General features: G+C 34.2%; 1 protein-coding gene across 1 annotated transcript in view; it reads right to left on the bottom strand.

Annotated features, from left to right (window-relative positions):
- The window catches only part of LOC114335540 (MATH and LRR domain-containing protein PFE0570w), a 113,655-nt gene that overhangs the window by 30,013 nt on the left and 57,530 nt on the right, over positions 1-26,112 (bottom strand). The window contains exon 4 of the mRNA XM_050659715.1: positions 25,308-25,817. Coding sequence (XP_050515672.1) covers positions 25,308-25,817 — 510 coding nt within the window. The remainder of the gene's footprint in view (positions 1-25,307; positions 25,818-26,112) is intronic.

Below are 26,112 nucleotides of genomic sequence, written 5' to 3'. Positions count from 1 at the left end.
GTAATAAGAACGAGCATACAATGATATTTGAAGCATTTTAATAAAGGGCATGGTGTGTGAAGGCTTCCAAGAAAATGACTTACTTTATTAATTCTCCTTTTTTTCGGGTGGTTTCGGGGAAAAATGGGGGTGCATTATACAAATTTGTAAATAACAGCAGGACATGGATAATCGCTGAAAGTTTTTTTACTCTAGCATAAGCGGTTCAGATGGTATAAAAAGGAGTTTTTTAAAATGTAACACCCTGTACTTAAAAAATGGGCAATTGCCCTTAAATAAAAGCTATACCAAAAAATCAGGCAGTTATTTGTAATTAATTGCCGCAGGGTTCCTTCTTGATTTCCGTTACAGTTAGGGAAAAATATTTTTTTAAAACATCGTTTTTAAAAACTTGTCACCTTTGGGGCGTCACCCCCGCTAAACGGTGGGTGATAGACATATGCTGTCGGGAAATAAATAGTAGGAAATATAGTCCTCTTCATTTTACTATTAAGTAAATTCTTTGCAAGCCGTACAGGAAGCGCTACGTTTAGCAAAAACCACAAATTACCCCATTTAAAGGGATAAAAAGGGGGGTTCCGGGACGATTTTTTTTAAGAAAAAGTTAGTCTCATAATAAGCACCCCTTGATATACCAGAAAAAAAACCGGACTTGTGTCCATTTTGCTAGGTTTAACCTCTGTTTCCTACACTACTACCCTTTAAATATTTAATAGCAAGGTAATTTTGTGATGACTGTGTATATTAATATATTTGCATTTGACGCCTTTTTTTAAGTCGTAGAAATTTATACTTAAATTTTTTTTGAAAAATACAGTTCTTCATATTCATAAGGCATTGTCGATGTCCTTTGCTATTTGGCGATTATCATTGTCCGAGCTTTTGAAAACAAGCAAGACAGTAACAATCGCTATAACTAACAGAAGAGGTATTTAATAGATGTATCTATAATAGCAAACTCTCTAAAGACTGAATCCCTCTATCTCAAAATCGAGATCGGTTTAAGGAGTTGGGGGTGGCTTAGGTCCTAGAAGGCCAAGAAGAAGAAGAAGATTGATGCGAGGAATCATGTCCAAACATCAAAAGCAAGGAGCAACGAAGAAATGTATTTTAGGATTGATATTATCATAACATACCGACCTATCATAATATTTATATCATATTATATATCAATTTTAAGGTTTAGTACTAAAATCATTTCATATTTTTTATTTTGATTTCGTTGTTTTGTTAAAGTCAACTTGAATATCTACAAACTTTAATATGTAAATAAGATAGTTTTCAAATCTGACATTTGATATGTCTTAAATAAACAAAAATATCTCTTGCGCTTCCTAACCAGAAATATCAGGCAGGATAGTTTCTGGTCACCCTGTATATATGTTTTGCTAAGGGATTATTAACCTATATGAGTGTACACGTTTTACTTTTCTTCGGACAAATCTTTTGATTCAAGAATCATGTTCCGCCTACTCAATAGAAATTTTCTATAAAACATTGGAAAGTTGAATCTGTACATCTATGAATAATAATATTGTTCGAACAGGACCGTAGTCACATTGGTACATTGGTATACTAGTTTATATAAATTAAGTTGTTTACTTTTTCAGAACATACTAAATAGTATCTAGACAATAGAATAGGAAGAACGGTTTATCCATTTTTCATTCACAGAATACTACGTTTGACCCTAAAACACCTTTAAAAATACATTCGATATCAAAGTTTGTCCAAAATGGCTTTTCTGACGAATCAACATCAACAGAGGACCGAGAGAGGAGATACGTGTCTCCTTTTTAACAATGCGCAAAGAATTAACAAAATCAATATGAGATGCAGCCGAGGAACAATGGTTAATAAATCTACGGAGTTATTTGCATATGCAGATAATGCTCTCAAATGCCTCAGATAATATGGATCTCATGATAAACGAAAATAAAACTAAGCTCATAACATTAGGGACAGACTACAGCATCAGAAGCATTGAACAGAACTTTAACATTGGCAACTATATTTTTGAAGTAGTGCAACAGTTCTCTCACCTGGAAAGCATCGGAAAGCACCAGGAACATAATGTTAGAAATGGTGGAAGTTATTATATATCTCCGTCATTGCCAGTCCCAAGCCCAGATGAGAAAGGAGGGTGAGTGGTTAGTGATGGGTCTTGGTGGCAAGAGCTATTCCAGGTGGCTTTTCTCATTAAATACCAAACATGTTAGTTGACATCTTAGCAAGCTTAGTTGACACTAACAAATTGTAAGAAACAAAATCCGGACGGACTTTATGTAGATGATCTGACAAGCAAAAAAGGATATTTCATTTGGATCATGGAAAGTGAGAACTTAGTACTATGCAGGAGCTATGAGATGTCTCTTAGGCCTCGTTCATATAAGGGAGGTTTGCCAACGTTGACGCCGCGGTTTATCTGAAAAACCCAACCGCCGCGGTTCAAGTTAACATAGAAACAAATGCAAGCTCTCAACATCGTACATAATATGCAACCTCCAGTTTACTAGCGTTTAAATTGGTAAATCGTGGCGTCGACGTTGGCAAACCGCTCTTATATGAACAAGCCCTTAGCGCTCGTACATGCAGGCGGTTGACGTCGCGGTTAGCCGACGTTTGTACCGTACACATGAGAGCGGTTAACTGGCGGTCCCATTCCTCCGCTAGTAATTTACAACCGCCGCGGTTTGACGACGGAGCGGTTGCATGTTTACGATTCCATTTGTTCCTTGGCAACTTGAACCACGGCGGTTGGGTTTTTCAGGTAAACCGTGACGTCGACGTTGGCAAACCGCCCTTATGTGGATGAGCTGTTAGACACTCTTAGGGCTTGTCCATATGCGGGCGGTTTGCCAACGTCGACTGCACGGTTTACCTATTTTTCCCCTGTTTTTCTTGGTATTAAGGTGAAACTTCAAAGGCGGCATTAGGGTGAGATCAAGTAAAACAGGCAAACCGCGCAGTCGACGTTGGAAAACCGCCCACATATGGACAAGCCCTTAATAAATATAATATGGACATAACAGCCATAAAACAGGTACGATGGAAAAGACCGGTACTCTTTAAAAGGATTTGAATACAATATAGGTACTGTAGCTGCCATCAAATGCAACATATCTTTGGTATAAGCTTTTTAGTGAGTAAAAGAGATAGTAACCTAATCATAGGTTTTGACGCAAATATATCATAGACTGTCTCATAAATGCATATGTTCCCACCGAGGATACAACAGATAAAATATAACGCGAAACAATAACAAATAATTACAATGTAATAAAATATTCTACCCAGTTTACACAGCCAGCGCAGCGTGTAAAGATGTTCTCGGTGGTTAGGTCCAAACCTGCTCCATAACGACCTCGACCTTCTTCTGATCACGGGTTCTTCATCGCGTTCATACATAAATATAATAATATTATAATTCGAGACACATCACAGGTGGTAGAAAGTGCGACCCTGACCCACGATCGTCAGGTGTCACTGACCCAGAGACATATGCCAACTTTTTTGGTGATGGGTTTGTTTTCAAAATTGGGAAGTTTTAGTATATAGTATAGACCACGTGTCGTGTAATATTGGAGTTTTCAATTTTGAGAAAGGGTATTCTTATTTTCAATGGTTCATAAAAAGTAAAAAGGTTTACTCAAATAAATAATGTTTCCTATTAGATCAATTTTGGTAGTTAAAAGTTACGATAAAAGAACAGTTGAAAAAGTAAACCCAAAAAATCAAAAATTCTGCTCAAAAATATGTGTAAGATATAAATATAATGATTATAATTATTAACACTGCTAGAACAGCAGAAAAATAATACAGAAATATAGAAAAAACTAAAGAACATTATAACACCAAAAGGAGAGAAGCTAAACGATTATGCAGCCAAAAAAAGGAGAAAATTACTGGAAAAACAACTAGACATACTTTGAACAAAGACAACTTTGTTCAAAAAGAAGTTAGACAATTTTTATCAAGGAGGAAAAAAGGCACGAGTGACAAAATAAAAGCACAATATTTTGCAGAAATAAAGATGAAATATTACTAGGAGATAAGACAGAAAAGTTAAATAAATGGGCAGAGCATTTGGACGAATTATGAAACGATAAAGGCCAAACAGGAGCAGAAATACAACAACGAGAACGAATAATACAATAAACGAAACAACAACAAATACAAGAACCGGCAGACAAGGAGGGAATAGAAGTAATAAGGGATCTAAAAAATAATAAAAGTTTAGGAGAACTCGGAGTGCCAACAGAAATATTAAAACTGGAGGAGATATACTTCAGCAAAAGATAGCTCGAGTTTTATAAAAATATGAAAAAACGAAAAAATGCCTGAGCATCTGCCCATTTCACAAGAAATATTACAAAACTGTCTGTGAAAGTTACAGATGAATCCTTTTAGAAGCAGTATATGTATAAAGTATTAGCAAAAATTATAAAAAGGAAAATAAAATCCTACGAATCAGGAATAATAGGAGAATACGGCTGGCTTCAGACTGGGGAAAACAACAACCAATCAAATTTTTATGCTTGTTATTGCAAAACAACAGTGACGAATAACATCAAGGTTTACACATGCTCTTTATTGATTTTTGACGGGCCTACGACTTTATTTCACTGGACGGACTATATAGGCCTGGATCCCGCGTACCAAAAAAGGTTTATTAATAGTAAGCTGAAAATTTTTTACTGGCTTAACGGTGTCTAGTTTGACAAACTTTGATGTATGGGAACACTGGAACAGGGAAAGTTTTAAGTGAACAAGTTACAAGTTTCGAACGTTAGACTACGAAAACGACCCATGTATGTTGTCGGACAGAACTTCCAATTGATTTGTTACCCTTTCATTAAACTCTCAAGCAAAAATCAGACTGCTATTTATCACCAACATAATTCGTGTCATTTGACATGTTCTACATGTAAATGGTAAAGGTAAATGGAATTCCCATTAACAACATTAGATATGCGGATGACACTGTCATCTTCGCTGAAAATATTGGGATCTTCAGAGGCTGGTGACCAAAATAGCGCAGTTTGGACAAGAATACGGTCTAACAATGAACGTCAAGAAGAGAAAGTTTATGACAATATCAAAAACTCAAAGAAATCACGAGAATTTCTTCATAAACGGATCCAATATCGAACGAGTCTACCAATATGCATACCTTGGAACAATGATCAACTCCACAGGAGATTATTTACAGGAAATCAAAATCAGAATAGAAAAGGCTAGAGCAAATTTTAACAAAATGCGAAAAGGACTCTGCACAAGGGATTTGAAGTTGGAGCTAGGTTGGCTACTTGTACCTTGAATGCTGCATAAATGAAAAAACTAGAATCCTTCGAGCTGTGGGTGTACAGAAGAATTCTGAAAATATCGTGGACAGAACACGTCACAAAAGAAGAGGTTCTGAGAAAGATGAATAAAGAAATGGAAATCCTAAATACCATCAAAACAAGAAAATTGGAATACCTCGGACATATTACACGTGGAGAGAGATACAGCTTGCTCCAATTGATTATGCAGGGAAAGATTCAAGGAAAGAGAAGCATAGGGAGACGCAGAATATCGTGACTGCGCAACCTGAGAGAGTGGTACGGATGTACATCAAATGAACTTTTCAGAGCAGCCGTTTCTAAAATACGAATAGCTATGATGATTGCCGACCTCCGCCGCGGAGATGGCACTTAAAGAAGAAGACGTGTCGAACTTATTAAAATGCTCAACATATTTGTCGGACAAACATTTTTTCATATATTATAATATACAGTTTGCTATTGAATAAACTTAAAAACAACCTGCTAGTTTTCACTTTTCACAATCATAAACTTGTCATTACACAATTAAAATCACGTTCCACAATTAAAACTTCCCCTGTTAAAGTGTTCCTATACATCAAAGTTTGTCCGACTAGATACCGTTAAGCTATTAACAAATTGTCAGCTTGCTATTAATAAACTTCTTTTGGTACGCGGGATCCAGGCCTAATACAAAATGAGATCACTAGGAATATCAGACTTTTTAAATATTGAAAAAACAGAATCTTTAGTAATATCGAAAACTTAAGAAAATATAAATGTAAAGCTGAATAATGAGATCATTACACAAGTAGAGGACTTCAAGTATTTAGGATCAACAATGAATGGACAAGGGAATATAAAACCAGAAATAAACAGCAGGGTAATGAGTGCAACAAAATTATACTATGCACTAAATAAAAGTTTGATTAGAAAGAAAGAAGTAAGCCTGGAAACAAAAATGAAAGTGTTTCAAACTGTATACGAGCCGGTGCTACTCTACGGTAGTGAAACGTGGACAGTGAATGACGTGGACAGCGATATTTACGTGCGGTATCCGGGGTTACCACACGTGATCGTATAAGAAATAAAGACATACGTGAAAGGTGCGGTATTGGAAGGACCTTAGACAGACTTGAAACGAAACAGTTATCGTGGTTTGGACATATGGCGAGAATGAGTGAAGGTAGAACTGTAAAGAGTGTATGGAAAGCGGCATCCGACAACAAACGAAGAAAAGGCAGGCCAGCAAGAACATGGAACGCAGATATTGGAAAGGCTTGCGTAAAAAGAAATATTGGGTGGAGAGAAGCAGAAAGACTAGCTACTGACCGAAAGGCATGGAGACGTCTGATTTCTCCACTTACCTCGACACCTAAGGTACAAGAGGACGGCTTTAGTAAGTAAGTAAGGAATGTCAGAGAAACTGATGCAAACAAAATTTGAAGAAGCTAAATAATGGCCTGACTATAAATCAATAAAACAGTATAAATATGGAAATGAGAGGGGGAAATGTACATAGAAAAAAATAAATAGATCACTCTGTGGACGAAAGAGTGTGTGTGTGTGTGTGTGTGTGTGTGTGTGTGTGTGTGTGTGTGTGTGTGTGTGTGTGTGTGTGTGTGTGTGTGTGTGTGTGTGTGTGTGTGTGTGTGTGTGTGTGTGTGTGTGAGAGAGAGAGAGAGAGAGAGAGAGAGAGAGAGACATTATAAATTACGAGAAGGTAACAGAATTTGAGTACTTTGGAGTAACAGTTACAAATAGAGGAGATGAAGAGAGAAAAATAGATTAAACGCTTTGTTGAAGACAAAAAGCGTGTCCAGGGTAACCAAGATTCAAACTTACGAAAAAAATAGCAAGACGGTGTTTTATGCATGTGAAGTTTCGACAAAATTAATCAGAATGAAGAAAAAAAAGCTAGAGATTTTAGAGGCGAAAATCTTGAGAAATGTTTTTGGTAGTACCTATAAAGGACGCCAACGGGGAATGGCACAGAAAAACAAACCAGGAGCTAATGGTGATTTATAAGAGACCTAAAATAACACAGAAAATCAGGGTACAGAGAGTTAGACGGTTGGGACATGTTTTATGAATGCCAAAAGCAAGAAACATCTTAAGAGTTCTGCAATCAGAACTTAGATTAATGAAAACACCTAAATCTATGAATCGGCTTCTTAAATCTATGAATCAGAAGAACAAGGAAAGAAAAGAAGTGGTCTGATGCCGTCAGACTGTTAAACTGTTCAATAATGAGCAATTTACAACCAAAAACGAAGAAATTTAATAGATGTCAATTTCGATAGATAGATTTAGCGTAATATACTTAAGTTTAGTATCTTTGAGTAATATACCAATAACTCACTTCTTCAATTGAAAGTAGTAATAGATGACAGGTAGAGATTGATTAATTCAGATTAGAAAGTAGAGTTTCTTGAAACAAAAAACACTTTCAAAATTTTAAATCGTAAATATTTTTGTCAAATAGTAAGAAAATAAAATTTCGATAAAAAGTTTAAAAAAGGTGAACGAAACAAGCGACTGTCGGAATGCGTCCGGGAAATTTACATCAAGTAGGCCATCCACGTATTCCGAACAGTTGAGCGCAAGTGTGTCACCCATTGACCTTGTTCTTCCGAAGATACCGGAGGTCGTTTCATGTCATTGGCGTGCGGCGTGCCATGCTATCATTTCAGATTTATAGGAAATAAAAATGTCGCAATGTCGCATGGTTAGTGTTGCGCGGCATTCTGGAGTTTTATTGCAATCTAAAAGTTCTTTCTTAGTTTTTTATGCTTTACGAACATCGATAATTTTATTATGAAGTAGTATTTATTCGTTAAAAACATAAAGTGTGACCAAAATAGCCATTCACCACACCGTGGTCAGTATCTCGAGAAATAAGCGTTTTTTTGGGGAGTGCCACTCGTCTATAAAGTCGCATAACTTTTTTCTTATTGCATATTTTGATTTAAAATTTTCCAGAAAACTTCTTGATAACCCATGTTTTAATGCTGTGTTGGTTAAAATTATAAACTAAAAAGTTGGTCACTTAACTTTTTTAAGTAAACATAAAACTAATGAAATCTGACGACAAAATGTTTAAAAATGAACAACTCCTTTTTTAATTTGTTTAAACATCTCGGACAAATCTCATTGTTATCTAAATACTTCAAAGATAATACTGTAAAGATAATTTTCGAAAGGAAATATTTACAACAACCAAAAATACAGCGAGTTAAAGCTGAAAAATCATCTAAATTGATTTTTCGCATTTTTGAACATTGTTCCACCAATTTTAGATAAAAATAAACTTCATATTCGGATTCAGCGACCTCGAAAACATAAAGAATGACCAAAATTGGACATTCACCTGAAAGTTAATTTTCGTGGTCGGTATAACGTTATTTTAGGGGTTGCTGACACTCGCCTAGTTGAAGCTGATAGAATTGGCCGTTGATGACTTATGCAGATTCTGTCACATAGAGGAAGAAACAACAGAGCACATTTTGTGTTAGTGCGACATTTTCGAACATTTCAAATGTTCTGTTATTTACATTAAGCGAAGAAAAGCTACCGACAAAATAGCTACATGGAAGATAGGCTAGATAAGGCTAGTTAGGCTAGATAATGTAATCTAGGATTAGAGGGCCACAGTAGATCTGAAAATGCCGCAGTGGAATAGGCTAGAAACCACCCCATTTAATATATCTATCTTGAATTTATATACCGCATAGTACATAACCAAGAAATACAATGATGAAAAGGTCATAATAGTAGTGTCTAGACAGCAACAAATTGATTTAAATAAACAATAAAAAAAGAAGATTTAGGTAAATGTTAAAACCTATATTTAATGCTCTAAATAGCCTTAAATATACCTTTTATAAAAGTGCTTTAACTTTCTTCATAAATTATAAGTTACAATAATACTTCTCGGTGTAATTTGACTACAATTTAGACAATTTGATATTGATAAATATAACGATATTGTTATAAACAGAGAAAATCGTGAAATCAAAGACGGAATTATAAAATTTAATATTAAGGTGAAACTATTAAATTAAATTCTAAATATGTATATCTAAGTGTTTTTTTCTTTACTAATTGAACGTTTTTATTCTGATTTACATACCTACTTTCGTTTTTTGCTACAAGTGTGCTTTCTATTTGCGTATTTTCGCCAGTTTAAAAATGTACCTGTTTACTACAATTAGACAGAATATTAAATTCGTAAAAGATATCCTAGCGGAACATGTAATCTTGTGTTTAACAAATTTACAACAATGACGATTACATGCAAGAGTTAACAGTATTATTTGATGTATTTAGAGCACCTTTTTTTTAAGAACGTCGCGTTTATTGACTAGTTCAAAGATCAAATTAGTTAGGTCAAATATAAACCCAAATATATTATAAATATGTTATATTTATTATCATCATCATCATCATTCCTCAACCTCAGGCATCCACTGTTGGATATAGGTCTCCTCCTATTCTTCCCAGCGGAAGAGGGGATAAACCCCCATCTCTCATGTGGAATCATCTGGAAAACGTTTTACTTAGTTGATTGCTTCGTTTAGAAGGTCTTGTTCGTTTGAATTCAAAAGAAAATCAGATTGAACAATTCAGTACGTACCTAACATTGCTTTCATTCCTTGATTGCGAGTGTTTAGCTGATGGCATAATGTGTCGATCACTGAGTAAAACACGGTTACTCTAAAGCATGACTTGGGATCTTGAAGTCTTTCATCTTCGCACAGTTCATCGAAATGTTTTTTTGTCTTCTGCCTTCTTTTTGGAGCGAACCCTACTGGTATTCCCCAACGTTGACAAATATTTGAAGCCTCTTTAAAGAAGGTTTCAAATTGACCTCCCATTTCAGTTAGTTTTAAGACAATGTTGAATATTTCAAGGATTTTATTTTGCACAACTAGTAACAAAACAAATTTGAATGATTCTTGTTTCTTTTTTAGTTGTGCTGCTTCGTCTCTTTCATTTCTTTTATTACTTGTCAGAACTAGACTTAAAAGGCACTTCAAAACATCGCAAAATCTGTGTTTCAATGCATTGACTGCATCAAATCTTCCAGCCCAGCGTGTTGGATTGAGAGGTTTTAGAGTAACTTTCGAGGAACATCTTTTAGATTGGTATGAGGACTTCAGTGCCTTCCTAATGCAGGAAGAGATAAATTAGAATTGCTGAGAAGATACAGAAAATTGAAATCGTGGAAGAAAAATCCGAGAATGCATTAAAATTCGAAATGGAAAAAGTGGAAGAAAAATTGAAGGAGATAGGAAAATGTCAAAAAGGAGGAGACCGTCGGAAAGTAATTGTGTACAGCTTTAATGAGAGGAGAATCCAATTTGGCGGGGATATTAGAAAACGACATCCGGTACCTTTCAGAAAAAACATATTCCAACATATATGCAGAACTTCAAAGACTGCAAAGAAATTATAAGAAGCCATCTAAAAGACGGAGCTGCTTTGTGGTTTGAAAGCAAAGAAAATGAGGTGACTTCATGGAGAGATTTTGAGACAAAATTTTTTATAATGGTGCAGATGAAACAGGTTAAAATCGATCATTGAAGTTGTTGGAATTAATATGCCGTGTCAATCGGAGAACTCGAAGTAGAACTTGACTGAAACTACTTCTCAAAAGTTTTTTGACCTCTTTAGAATCTATGCACGACCAACGAAAGGCGGGCTCCTGCGGGGGCCCTCATGGCCGGGGGCCCCGGGGCACTGCCCCGGTTGCCCCAATGGTAGTTACGGCCCTGACCTCGGTATTTTTTATTTTCTTTAGGCCTCCATTTTATGAGTCTTTTGATCCACCTGTTATCATTTAAACATGCTACATGTCTAGCCAATAGCCACTTGGCTTGTGCCATTTTTTTGACATCTGTCACTTTGGTCCTCTCTCTCACTATCCTATTTTGTACCATATCTCTTCTTATTGTTCCCAACATTGCTCTTTCCATTTTTCTTTGGGTTATTCTCAATTTATTTGCAGAATGTTTAGTCAAAGTTATGGTTACCATATGTTATTACCGGCAGTATGCATTGGTTGTAAACTTTTTTCGTCAAGCAAATCGGTAGCGTCCATTTAGAATATGTCGCATCTTTCCAAATGCTAACCATCCCAAGCCCATACGACGCTGGATCTCACAAGTTTGATTGTCTTTTTATATTCTAATTTCATGCCCTAAATATATATAGCTAAAAACCTGATGTACTTCGTTCCCACCTACAGTCTGGGCAGAATATCGGAGAATAGGCCATTTTTGGGAAAAGTTATTTACCAGCAATTTTATTACTGGAATCGAATCTTATGATTGTATTTATTAATAATATAGGTATGCAAAGTCCGCAGATAGTGTGCTACTTTTTTTATAAACAAAATGGCGCCCGAAAATCGTGTTTCTTCAATGTTTGCTCTATAACTCTAAAAACTTTCACTTTACACCAAAAACACTCAAATAAAAATTCACCTTAATTAAATTCTGCATAGAGACGTGTTTTTCCCGATTTACTTCGACGAAAATTTTCCCCGGAAAATGCGGCTTTTTCCATCAACATCTTTAATTTTCAACTAAAATTTTAGATAAGTAATTGTTTATCAATAATTAAATAACTTGGCAATATAAAAGCTCTTTTCATAGGGTGTCCCAAAAGTAGCGGAACGGTCAAATATTTCGCGAAATAAACATCGGATCGAAAAACTGAAAAATACGTATTCAATAATTTTCAAAAATCTATCTAATGACACCAAACACCAACCCCCATTACACCCCCTGGAGGTGGGGTGGGAGGTAACTTTAAAATCTCAAATGGAAACCCCTAGTTTTTCTTGCAGATTTGGAGTCGTTACGTAAAAGTAAGCAACTTTTATTCAAGACATTTTTTCGAACTGTGGATAGATGGCGCTATAATTGGGAAAAACGATTTATCCTGATACCATAGGTAAATTATAGAAACGGTCTAATATCTCGAAAAATACACTTCCAAATGAGAAACCAAAAAACAGGTTTTTAATATTTTTCGAAAACCTATCGATAAACATCAAACATGACCCTCCAACCCACCCCCTGGAGGAGGGGTGGGGCGTAACTTTAAAATCTTAAATAGCAACCCCCACTTTTTATTGCAGATTTGAATTCGTCATGAAAAATTAAGCAACATTTATTCGAAACATTTTTTAAAAATGCTGATAGATGGCGCTAATAAATCGTATTTTCCCAATTAAAGCGCCATCTATCAACAATTCTAAAAAATGTTTCGAATAAATGTTGCTTAATTTTTCATGACGAATCCGAATCTGTACTAAAAAGTGGGGGTTGCTATTTAAGATTTTAAAGTTACCCCCCACCCCACCTCCAGGGTGTGGGTTGGAGGATCATGTTTGGTGTTATTCGATAGGTTTTCGAAAAATATTAAAAACCTTTTTTTGGGTTCTCATTTGGAAGTGTACTTCTCGAGATATTAGACCGTTTCTATAATTTACCTATGGTATCAGGATAAATCGTTTTTACCAATTATAGCGCCATCTATCGACAATTCGAAAAAATGTCTTGAACAAAAGTTGCTTACTTTTACGTAGCGAATCCAAATCTGCAAGAAAAACTAGGGGTTTCCATTTGAGATTTTAAAGTTACCCCCACCCCACCTCCAGGGGGTGTAGTGGGGGTTGGTGTTTGGTGTCATTGGATAGGTTTTTGAAAATGATTGAACACGTATTTTTCAGTTTTTCGATCCGATGTTTAGTTCGCGAAATATTCGACCGTTCCACTACTTTTGGGACACCTTGTATATTATAATTCCAGAAGCCGATGAAAACTGAATGAACAGTTTAGCAACAATTGAATTATTAATTAAAAATTTACTGTCGCTATAATACCCACAATAATTATGATACATAAGAATAACTATGATTTTTTTATATAAAGACACTGTACTAATGTACTTTACATAATTGAAATTGATCTATTTAAGCGGCCTCAGGAATATTTTAAAATTATAAACAGTTTTTTGGCTTATAAACAAATAGAATATCTCGGGAAATGTTAAATTAAATTAAATCATGAAAACGGTATTGAAATAAAAACGGCAGGACGCTTCTTTTAAAAGAAAAATTGTTTAATTGTGATGAGTGATTACTGAGATACAACTAATCAAAATTGACCGGTATTTACGGCAAAGATATAAACAATAGGATCATAATTTTCAAACCATCACCTTTTTATTTTTGTCCTCTTTCTCAGCACCAATTTTTATGTCTTTAAAATACTCATAACATATATTATTATAATAAAAACTATCGATATTACGAGTGAAAACTGCCAAAAATAGCAAAATTCCAATCAAAAATTAGGTTGGAGAAAATGTAATCTCCAAATTCAAAATCGGTATAGGTACGTTAAAAAAATGTATTTTCTTCATTCTTTTTTGTCCCAATCCAAGTTACTCGAGTAGAACCACATAACTAACGCATTAATAAATGTCAAACTTGCTTTTGTTTTGTTATAATAAATTAATTTATTGATTATAACAAAAATTTTTAATTTGTTTAAATAAAGATTGTTTAAATAATTATACAACTTTCAAATGAGAATATTTGTGTTTTTAACGGTAAAATGTACACTTGTAGTAAGTTTACCTAAAAAAGTCTACAACTGGAAAAAATATGTAGTTTCCTTTTCTTATAAATAAATTAATCTACTATAACAAAACAAAAGCAAGTTTGACATTTAATAATGCGTTAGTTAGATGGTTCTACTCGAGTTACTTGGGAACAAAAAAAGAATGAAGAAAATTGCTTCATGGGAAGCCGAGAAAATGCACTTTTTTAACGTATACCGATTTTGAACTTTGAGATTACATTTTCTCCAACCTAATTTTTGATTGAAATTTTGCTATTTTTGTCAATTTTCACTCGTAATGTCGATAGTTTTTATTATAATAATATATATGTTATGAGTATTTTAAAGATATAAACATAGGTCTGGAGAAAGAGGACAAAACTAAAAAGGTGATGGTTTGAAAATTATGATCCTATTGTTTATATCTTTGCCGTAATTGCCGGTCAACTTTGACCGGTTGTATCTCAGTAACCACTCATCACAATTAAACGTTTTTTCTTTTAAAAGAAGTGTCCTGCCGCTTTTTTTCCAATACCGTTTTCGTGATTTAATTGAATTGAATATTTCCCGAGATATTCTAATTGTTTATAAGCCAAAAAGTTGTTTATAATTTTAAAATATTCCTGAGGCTGCTTAAATAGTCCAATTTCAATTCTGTAAACTACGTTAGATAGGTACAGTGTCTTTTTATACAAAAATAATAATTATTCTTATATATCATAGTTATTGTGGCTATTATAACGACCGTAAATTTTTAATTAACAATTCAATTGTTGCTAAACTGTTCATTCAATTTCCATCGGCTTCTTTAATTATTATCTATACAAAAATAGCTTTTAGATTACCAAGTTATTTAATTATTGATAAACAATTACTTATCTAAAATTTTAGTTGAAAATTAAAGGTTTTGTTGGAAAAATACGCAATTTCCAGGGAACATTTTCGTCGAAGTAAATCGGAAAAAACACGTCTCTATGCAGAATTTAATTACGGTAAATTTTTATTTTGGTGCTTTTGGTGTAAAGTTAAAATCTTTGGAATTATAGAGCAAAAAAATACACGATTTTCGGGCGCCATTTTGTTTATAAAAAAAGTAGCACACTATCTGCGGACTTTGCATACCTATATTATTAATATATACAATCATAAGATTCGGTTCCAGCAATAAAATTGCTGGTAAATAACTTTTCCTTGTATTTTACTAATTAGCTCAGAGTACTACTCTCATAACATCACTTGGAACTAAATTGATCATGTATTTTATTTTTTGAAAGTTTTTGTTCAGGCCTACTTGTTCTATTGCCTGTTTTGGTTCTTCCATCATTTTGTGAGCTTCATTTAAACTCTCGGCTATAATGACAATGCCATCTGCAAAGCGCAAGTGGCTCAGATATTCACCATCAATATTTATTGCCCTTTTATCCTAATCCAGTTTGTTAAATGCATATTCCAGAGCTGCAGTAAATAGTTGGGGGAGAAGGTGTCGTCCTGTCTAATTCCTCGCTCAATTATATTATATATAACCCAAAATATATTATTCACTCATATTGTTCACCAATAGTACGTGGCTGAATAATTGGTTGCCTACTATTAGGAGACGTATAATATTATTATAATAAATAAGTGTCCCGACCGTGAGGATTATTCGTATAAAAATAAACATTATTTGTTAATAAAAATAAAAATGTATACCATTTTTATTCAGTTGCAATGCGAAACCAAAACTGTCTTAATTTTTTACTTAGGTTAGAGAGCGCGGCCAGCACTCTTATCGACGATTTCACCTCTTGTTAGAGGCTCTTCAGAGAATGCATAGGCTGCTATCTTTACTCCAGGTAAAAATTTTCGACATTTATGTCCCCCATTGCAACTGACGTGAAGGTAGTAGGTGCATCTGCTAAATGAAAGTCTAAGTTTTCTAACCTAATAAAAATATTTTTAAAATAAAATATTTTTAAAAGAGTTTTAATTGAAAAACTTATTGAACCTAATAAAAATATTTTTATTAGGCTGAAAAACTTAGACTTTCATTTAGCAGATGCCGCTACGCACCTACTACCTTCACGTCAGTTGCAATGGGGGACTAATAAATGTCGAAAATTTTTACCTGGAGTAGAGATAGCAGCCTATGCATTCTCTGAAGAGCCTCTAACAAGAGGTGAAATCGTCGATAAGAGTGTTGGCCGCGCTCTCTAACCTAAGTAAAAATTAAGACAGTTTTGGTTTCGCATTGCAACTGAATAAAAATGGTATACATTTTTATTTTATATTAGTATTAATCCTATAGAGTAACTAGGTCCATTTTCCGTTGGAACTTTACCAAGCTGCAGACGGGGGTTGTGAATTGCATAGTGTAGAATTCCTTCCCTTTTGTCTTCACTGCAGCATCCATTTGGCTTGCATATTGTAGAAGCCTTGGAGGTGTCACCAGGAAAATGGTCCAATAAGTTTTTCAATTAAAACTCTTTTAAAAATATTTTATTTTAAAAATATTTTTATTAGGTTGAAAAACTTAGACTTACTATTTGTTAATATGTATAACGTAATGACAGTCTGTTTCGGCCTTAATATCTGTCACTAGGCATGTATCATTTGATTAATTAAACCCGTGAGTAATGAATTATTACTCACGGGTAAAGTAATTCGTGTTATTTATGACTGACTGAGTTATCCTATACATTTGTAAAAATGTCTTAAAATGATTAATAAATATTATTTATTAATTTTATATTATTTATCTATTCAAAAATAGTGAATAATGAGCATGTTATTAAACGGTCGTAGAAAAAATATATTGTTGTTAAAATGATTCATCTATGATAATATGTAAGTTTACCAAATTAGACTTAAAAAAATTGTATACCTACTAAAAATATCTACCTAATCAGCCACATTGATTTTAATGTACATTAAAATTGTGAACTAATGTTGTGCATGCTGCTCATACTTGTAATGTAGGCATGCTACCATTCTACTTCATAACAATATTATCTACTATTTCCAACATGTGTATTATCGTTCAATAACAACCCTTACAATCTAAATCTGTGATGTCAAATGTCTACTTGTCAATTGTGTCAAAATTACTAGTATCATGCTGTTACGATGTTAGGTCAATTTCCAAGCTACGTCTCTGGGCCCTAGAAAAGATGTTTTTAAATACTTACCTTATTTTTTGTAGGATTTCCAGATATAAAAAACATGGGAAAGTTCTATATCTGTCGTATATTTTTGTACTTTTAGCTCAGTCCCATAGTACTTTACCATCGATTTTGTTAATTATTTTCACCTCTGTTGTTTCTAACAATATTTTATTCTTTCTGCGTCAGGTCGTGTTTCTGCCGCGTATGTCATTGTTGGGATGATGAGTGTTTTGTAAATTCTGCCTTTCATTTGTATCCCGATATTATTATTTCTCTATTTTCTCCTTCATACAACCTGCGGCTCTATTTGTCATATTCACTTACAAAAAACAAGTAAAATCCTTTATAAAAGGTATATTTATTAAAATTCCCTAAAAAGGGCTACATCACAGAACTAGTTGTTTTCGATCTGATAACAGATCATCATAGTGCTGACCTAAAATAAATAAGTATACCCTGATAAGTTAACGCAAAGTTTTTGAAATGTTGACTAAAGTTTGAAAAAAAGGTTGTAGGTTTTTTTAAACCCTAAGTCAATATTTCAAAAACTTTGCGTTAACTTATCAGGGTATACTTATTTATTTTAGGTCAGCACTGATGATGTGTTATCAGATCGAAAACTGGTTCTGTGATGTAGCCCTTTTTAGGGAATTTTAATAAATATACCTTTTATAAAGGATTTTACTTGTTGTTTGTAATATATGGTATACAGCCAACTACAGGAAAACTGTTTTCCTCGTGGATATTCACTTATCTGTTTGGAGCTTTCCTTAGCTAGATAGTGTGGTGCGTAGATATTTGAACACCATTATTTGTTCTATTATCTGACCCTCCAGCTTTAATAATTTAGATCTTAGTAGATTTGATGTTATAACCATGCATTTTGTCTCTATTGGGGAAATTAACATGTTACAATTTTCTGGCGCTTATAATAAATTGGTTCAGTTGTAAATCATTTTCTCTGTATTGCGTAGCAGATTATTTTAAGTTGTTTTTCTCTCATTTGGTATCCTGTTTTAGTTATTATTTTTCTTTTATTTTATCCGTGATCAGGTTGAACAATATAGGACTCAGGTAATTCCCCTGTATTATCCCATTGTCAGCTTTAATTGGGTCAGTTAGTTCTTCTTCTACTTTTACTTTTACTCTGTTATTCTCGTAGATATCTTCAATCGTTTTGATTATTCCTAGAGGTATCTCTCTTGTGTACAATAATTGGATAACATCCTTTAATTTGACCATGTCATACGGCTTCTTAAGGTCCACGATTTATTGTTTTTCCATTAGTGTGTATTTTAAATAGACCACTTCGTAATTTAAATACATTTTAGTGATGGTTTTATTCATTGAGTTTCTGAATGTCATGTCATATGTATTTTTTTTATCTTTGTAGTGTTTTGTATATGTATAGGTCTGGATCCCGCGTATGAAAAAAAAGTTGATTAATAGCTAGCTGAAAATTTGTTAATAGCTTAAGGGTGTCTAGTCGAATAAACTTTGATATGTGTGAACACTGGAACAGGGGAAGTTTTAATTGTGGAACAGGTTAAAAATTTGGAACGGTCACAGCACGAAAACGGCACATTTATTTTGTCCGACAGAACAGACTTAAACTCTTCGAACAGAGATTAAACTCTCATGCAAAAATCAGACTACTATTTATCACCAAATGGGCGTTTTAATGAGTGGAACATGTAGAATATGTCAAATGACAAGTAATAAATAGCAGTCTGATTTTTTCATGAGAGTTTAATCTCTGTTCGGAGAGTTTAAGTCTGTTCTGTCGGACAAAATAAATGTGCCGTTTTCGTGCTGTGGCCGTTCCAAATTTTTAACCTGTTCCACAATTAAAACTGCCCCTGTTTCAGTGTTCCCATATATCAAAGTTTATTCGACTGGACACCCTTAAGCTATTAACAAATTTTCAGCTTGCTATTAATCAACTTTTTTTTCATACGCGGGATCCAGACCTAATAGGCACAAAATGAAGATAATTAGTTTGAACAAAATAATTGTATGCACTTTTCTGTTTATATTTTCCGTCGAATAAAAATTGTGCATAAAAAGTATGCTTTTAAAGATTTTAGGTTAGTTAATAGCCCAATGAATTCAAATGTTTTCTGGATTATTCGTATAATATGGGCACTATGTACAGGGTTATTCACTATATTTTGACCCCCCTGTAAACTGCTTTATTTACAGAATTAGAAAAAATGTATAATACAAAAGTTATTCGATTTTTAAATTATGATTTTTTGACATATATATCATACTAGTGACGTCATCCATCTGGGTGTGATGACGTAATTGTCTATTTTTTTATTAGAATAGGGATCGTGTGCTAGCTCATTTAAAATATTATTTAATTCTCTATTCAGTAATATAAGCATTAAGGTAGTTATTTGTACGGGGTGTGCAATTTTTTTTAAATTAAATTAATTGATACAAAAAGAAGAACGTATGTAATTTATTTAATTCAAAATGCATTCTACTGCTGTCACGAAGCAGCTGCCTCTTGGCAGTTTGAACATTGAATTTAAGCAAAAAGCAATGTTTATTTGTGCAATAACCTTTTATTTTCGTTTTCTAACAGCAGTAGAAAATATTTTGAATTAAATAAATTACATACATTCTTCTTTTTGTCTCAATTAATTTAATTAAAAACTTTTTTTTTGACACCCATATAAATAATTATCTTAATTATTTAGTTAGTTTATATTACTGAATATTGAATTCAATAACCTTTCGAATAAGGTATCACACGACCCCTATTCTCATTTAAAAAAATAGTCGATTACGTCATAACGCCCAGATGGATGACGTCACTAGTATGATATATATATATATATATATGTCAAAAAATCATAATTTAAAAATTGAATATCTTTTGTATTTTACATTTTTTTTTCTAATTCTGTAAATAAAGCAGTTTACAGGGGGGTCAAAATATAGTGAATAACCCTGTACTTGTCAAAAACAGCTTGAGTCGGGTCATCATGTTTTGTCACCTGCGTAGAAAACTGTGAGAAACGCATTTGGAAGAAAAGAGGTGCATAATGCGCTATCTCTCCTCATCTTATTCGTACACTGTGTGCAAAGGTCAGTGCGTATTATCATGCACGTAGCGTTTCCAGTACTTAGCGTTTAGTTTCCCAAAAATATGATTTAATGATTTTAAATATGAACAATGCACACTGTCGGGCACGTATTGTATCAGACACCTTACGTTTCCGTTCAGTATATTCGCAAAACAATATTTTCCGGATGCTGACCGGTACGGAACGAGTCGGAATCTGTTGGTACGGAGATGTGAATTCAGGTCCGTCGTTTTCCAGCCGTTGTTAGGTAGTTGTTTGATACTTTTGCTTATTTTAAACACACAGCTAATTTTTCTTTAGGTGTTATGGCTTCTTTAAATGCAGTATTTTGTTTTTTTTTAGTTACGTAATTACGTAAAGTTACGTAATTAAATTTCCTACAATATAAGATTGGCTACGAATTTTAAAAATTGTCACGCTTGTTGCAAAATAACAATAATTGCGAAAAAACCATAAAGACAAGTATTCGCATTTTACGTTTTTTAACGATTTATACTACACATAGGACTTTCATATTTCACTTACAACAACTTTATGATACAGTTAAATAATACTATAGATTTTATTAAGATCGGTTCAAAAGATTTTGCAAAATAAATTTTGCAATCCAGCTTTCGCAATAAAATCATTTTTTCAAAATGATGCAGGACTTAAAATAAAGCGGAGAGCAAGTTGAATCTTTTTTACACATAGAAGAATACTGTACGAAATTTGCAAACTTAAATTCTGTTAACTACCACGGCGTCAGGAATTTTTTTAAATACACATTAATTTTTGGTGCTACGCGCAGGACAGCGCATACGTTTGCTCTGATTGGGCATTCCAATGACCTTTGATAATGATTGATTAATTTTAATTTTTAGTACATTTCGGTATAAATAAATAAATTTGTTTATTGCAAAATAAAAACACATACTCTGTCCTTTGAAAGAATACTTTTTTAGCGAAAACTTTCTTTGTACATATATTTTAACATAGAGAATAAAAGTTTATTATTTTTAAACCTATGCAATTGTTTAAACAATATTTCCCAAACAAGCATCAAATTAGTTTGATTTTTGTGGAATTAAAATATTAAAATACAACAAAATATAGAGTAAGGAAATAATAGATATATTAGATAAATATTGGAAGAAATTTTGGTGAAAATCAACTTGTTTGAATGGAACACCGCTGTCTTGCGCGTAACACCAAAAATTAATGTTTATTTAAAAAAATTCCTGACGCCGTGGTAGGCAACCGATTTTAATTTTGCAAATTGCAAATGAAAGGTACAGTATCCTTCTATAAGCAAAAAAAAATTCAACTTTCTATCTGCTTTATTTTCAATCCTGCAATATTTTGAAAGAATGATTTTTTTGCGAAAGCTGGATTGCAACATTTATTTTGCAAAATCGATTGAACCGATCTTAATGAAATTTACAGTATCTACTGTTTTATTATATCATAACATTTTTTTGGGTAAAATATGAAGGTCCTATGTGTAGCATAAATGGTTGAAAAACGTAAAATGCGAATACTTGTTTTTTATGTTTTTTTTTCAAAATTATTGCTATGTTGCAACAAGGGTGACATTTTTTTTTAAATTTTTTAACTAATCCTATATTGTAGAAAATTTAATTACGCAACTTTTATGTCAACGCAACTTTTCTCGGAAGTGAATCAAAAAACGAAGAAAAATATCGAATTTTCCTTAATTTTTTGACATTTTGATTATTTAAACAATGTTCCGGACCTTTTTGAGTGGGAGGATAACTTAATTGATGTTATATGAGTTAATTCCAAGCAATATCTGTAAAGAAAATTGAGTCACCTCTCAACGTCCATCTCAAAACAGATGCGCCCTGGACTAATAGGTGAGGTTATATACTTGCCTCTGCACAATAAATTGTTTTTTACTTCATAATCATGGTCAAAGACCATGGATTGTTTACCGTCTGCGCTATTTTCCAATTCAAAATTAATACTTAACTTGACGCCATCTTTCATTTGTAATTTTGACAAAACACAAATTCACAAAAGTAGCATACGTTGGACGGAGGTAGCGGAATTAAAATAAGCTTACTGTCATAAATACCGTTCTGTAAGGCCGATGTCAGGTTATGCGTTTTGACCGGATGCGTTTCCGCCGCATCCGGTGAAAACGCATAGTGTGACAGATCGGTCCGGTTGCGTTGGAAACGGATGCGTTTTGAGTCATCGGTACGCGCTTACAAACTGCACCAGACTAAACGCATAGTGTGACAGGTCGGTCCGGTTGCGTTGGAAACGGATGCGTTTTCACCGCATCCGGTCAAAACGCATAAGGCCGATGCCACATTATGCGTTTTGAACGGATGCGGTGAAAACGCATCCGTTTCCAACGCAACCGGACCGACCTGTCACACTATGCGTTTAGTCTGGTGCAGGTAGTAAGCGCGTACCGATGACTCAAAACCCATCCGCTTCCAACGCAACCGGACCGATCTGTCACACTATGCGTTTTCACCGGATGTGTCGGAAACGCATCCGGTCAAAACGCATAATGTGGCATCGGCCTAATGTGGCATCGGCCTAATACGTTCCGCAAGTAGCGTCACATTCAGAATTCAGAGAACGAATTCCCAACAGTTGCGGAACAGCTCCGTCACCTTTTCGCCTCCTGGATGCGACAAATAATATAAGTATTTTGTAATGTCAAAAGGACCAAGTCTCAAGCTATTTTTGACAAGTTGTACCTATAAACTATCAAACTTAATAATAGACTTACCTTTTACACAGCTGGAGGAATGTTACATGAGTGATACATGAAGATGCTAATTGAGAAATGGGGTGCCAAACATGCGGTTAATGATGGTGAAATGCATTAGCTAGATAGATGTCACAAAATGTTAACATACACAAAGTAGGGAAAAATCGACACAAATAAAAATAAAACACATTTCTTCAGAAAAATACAATCTATTTAAAACAATTGTACAATGTTCATACAATAATCAGACAGTTTTGAATTTATCATTTCTTTCTAATCGTCACGTAAATTGTGACATGTACCTAGATTAATGCAAGAAGCATTTTAAATAAATAAATAAATTATAAATAAATAAATATTACTGGCTACATTCTTTTCTAGGCTTGATTTACTAATTGAGGTTTATATTAAGAAAGTTTTTTTATGATACAGAAACTTAAAAAAATTTAAGCAAGAGAAGCGAAAGACATTACTACAGTTCTACTACTTGTCCAGGTTATGAGGAGTTTTCCCTTAAGAAAAATGTTTCGGTGTCTTTGCGGATTCATGTTAAAAAATATGCCCTTTAATCAAATCTGAAGGGAGTCAGGCGAAGTTTTTGGGCACAAATTGTTTAAACAATTTTTAAAACAAATTCCAAAAATCACCTTTTTGCGCATAATTAACAATTACACAGTGAACAAGCAGAATTGCTTATAAAGAGGAAGAAGAAGAAGAATTAACAAATAAAAAACAAAGATTTAAATTGAAATAAGTCGTCATTCTCTCTCTCTCTCTCTCTCTCTCTCTCTCTCTCTCTCTCTCTCTCTCTCTCTCTCTCTCTCTCTCTCTCTCTCGTCGTTTCCCCATTACTGAAGATCGTGATTTCTTCCAATATTCCTAACAATTTTTTTTTCATTGGTCTCTATCTTCAGCTGCTCTAAGAGCATCACAGAATGAGTTTCCAGCTGAAGTCCTAATTTGGTCGGACCATCTAGTTGGTGATCGTCCTCTTGATCTTCTCCCCCGAACGTTTCCAGAAACAATTAATCTCTCCAAACTGTCGTCACCTCTGCGAACCACGTGACCGAATAATTGCAGAATTCGTTGAAGTCATATTGTGGACAGCCTTTTTTTAATCTCGAGTTGGTTTAGAATGGAAACGTTTGTCCTATGAGCTGTCCAAGGTATGCGCAGCATTCTTCTCCAGCACATCTCAAAGGTATCAATTTTTGGCGCAAGTCCAAGTATCTGCCCCCTATTAAAATATTAGAATACAGGGGCATTCACCAGTCTCTTCTTGATATTTTGAGAGATAGATCTGTCTTTCTAATCTTTAGTTAGGCGACTCATCGCATTTTTGCCATACCAGTACGTCTCCGAACTTCTGCTTCTCAGTTACGATCGTTAGTTATACTAGACCCGAGATAGACAAAGCCGTCCACTATCTGGTATTCCTGTAACATTTTAGTCAGTTTAATAGTGTGGAATATGTCGACCACCATTATTTTGTCTCAGCTTTATTGATTTTCAGCCCAACTTTATTGCTTTCGTACTCAACTCTTCGCAGGAGATCAAACATTTCTTGCTCATTTATTGCTATAAGTGTAGTGCCATCAGCAAATCTTAAACTGGAGATTTTCCTACCAGCTACTGTCGCCATTACTCTTTAGAAACTTTAAACTGAATGTTTAAACTCAAAGTTAAGCATTTGGTAACCTCAAAAATAATAATTTATTGAGTTTCCAAGCCTCGAAAAATGCCAAAATGAGTATTTTCGTATTTTTCAGATAATTGTTGAGATACTTTACGTAAATAAATAGGTACATAAATAAATAAATCGCTTATAGCTCGAAAATTATCAACTGCAGGGAAAAATAAAAAGAGACCAAGAAACCTAAAAAAATTTTTTCGGAGCAGAAAATGGTGGGTTTTGATATTTGTTTAAAAAATGTTTAAACAATTTCTATCCACAAAGTTCTCTAGTACCCTTCAGATTTGTTTAAAGGGGATATTTTTGAACAGGAATCCGCAAAGAAGCTAACTCAAAATAATCCTTCCTACAGGGCCTCAGCCTCAGAACCTATGCTTGGCATTTTTAATTATAAATATTCTATTTTTTTATGGTAAAATTTAGACATGGTAAAAATCCGAGCATGTTTTTGATATGTTTTCAGAGTTCTATTAAAGATGCCAAACAATGATGTACAAAAACTATAAAACATCCTAGGTCCATCATGTCAAACCTCCTTTGTACAGTTCCAGAAATCAGGTCTTTAAAACAGAAGAAAATAAAGTGTCTCTACCCTACTCCACGTCAACTACCTATCTGATTTTGTTAGCAACTTTATGATGGCGATGGTGTTTCCTAGATTTTTTGGCCTTCTTAGTATGCTTTAATTTTTTGGACTCACGTGATCTCTTCGCTTCGATGACATCCTCCAGGCCGGTTTCATCATCGTCATCATCATCGTCATCGTCATCATCGTCATCGTCGTCATCGTCATCGTCATCGTCAACTAAGTCACTAACAGGATCGTCATCGTCATCGTCGTCATCATCGTCATCGTCGTCATCGTCGTCATCGTCAGTGGTGGCGGGCACTTGTTGTACTATAATCGGTTCAACGGAATTTTCTACCGGTTGTGCCACCGCCACTGGATCTTTGACGACGATGGCTGAGTCAGAGTCTTGTGACACGCCTGTTTCGTCCGTACCAGTTGCACCTTCGGCATCTCCTGCTGCAATTTCTTGGGCGTCCAATTCATCGCTTGGGTTTACCTCAGCACCTGCCTCTCCAACATCTGCAGGCTCTGATGGTGCCACAGGTACTGCTTCAATTGGCTCAATCGGTTGTGGTTGGGGTTGAGCTACCTGGATAGGGTCATCGTCGTCATCATCATCGTCGTCGTCATCATCGTCACCTGAAATAAAACATTATACGTAAAGAGACAAGATTTTAAAAACAAAAATATGATTTTAGATGTAATGGAGTCAGTTGCTATTAATCAGTGAAAATTGAACAAAAACATAAAAAACATCAATTACGGCTTTTTGCAAAAATTCTGAACTGAGACAGCTAGATTCGCTGTCCCCATTGTTGCTTAACCGGGCCTTAGAATATGTCGTGCGAAAAATTTTCCCCAAAATCAAACTGGACATAGTTACTCAGGGAGCAAAGATCGTTCTCGCCTTTGCTGATGATGCAGATTTAGTAGC

Source organism: Diabrotica virgifera, chromosome 8 (assembly GCF_917563875.1).
Source record: "Diabrotica virgifera virgifera chromosome 8, PGI_DIABVI_V3a".
Lineage (NCBI taxonomy): Eukaryota > Metazoa > Arthropoda > Insecta > Coleoptera > Chrysomelidae > Diabrotica > Diabrotica virgifera.
Note: the sequence above shows the minus strand (reverse complement) of the source record. Positions and strands in the feature narration are given on the sequence as shown.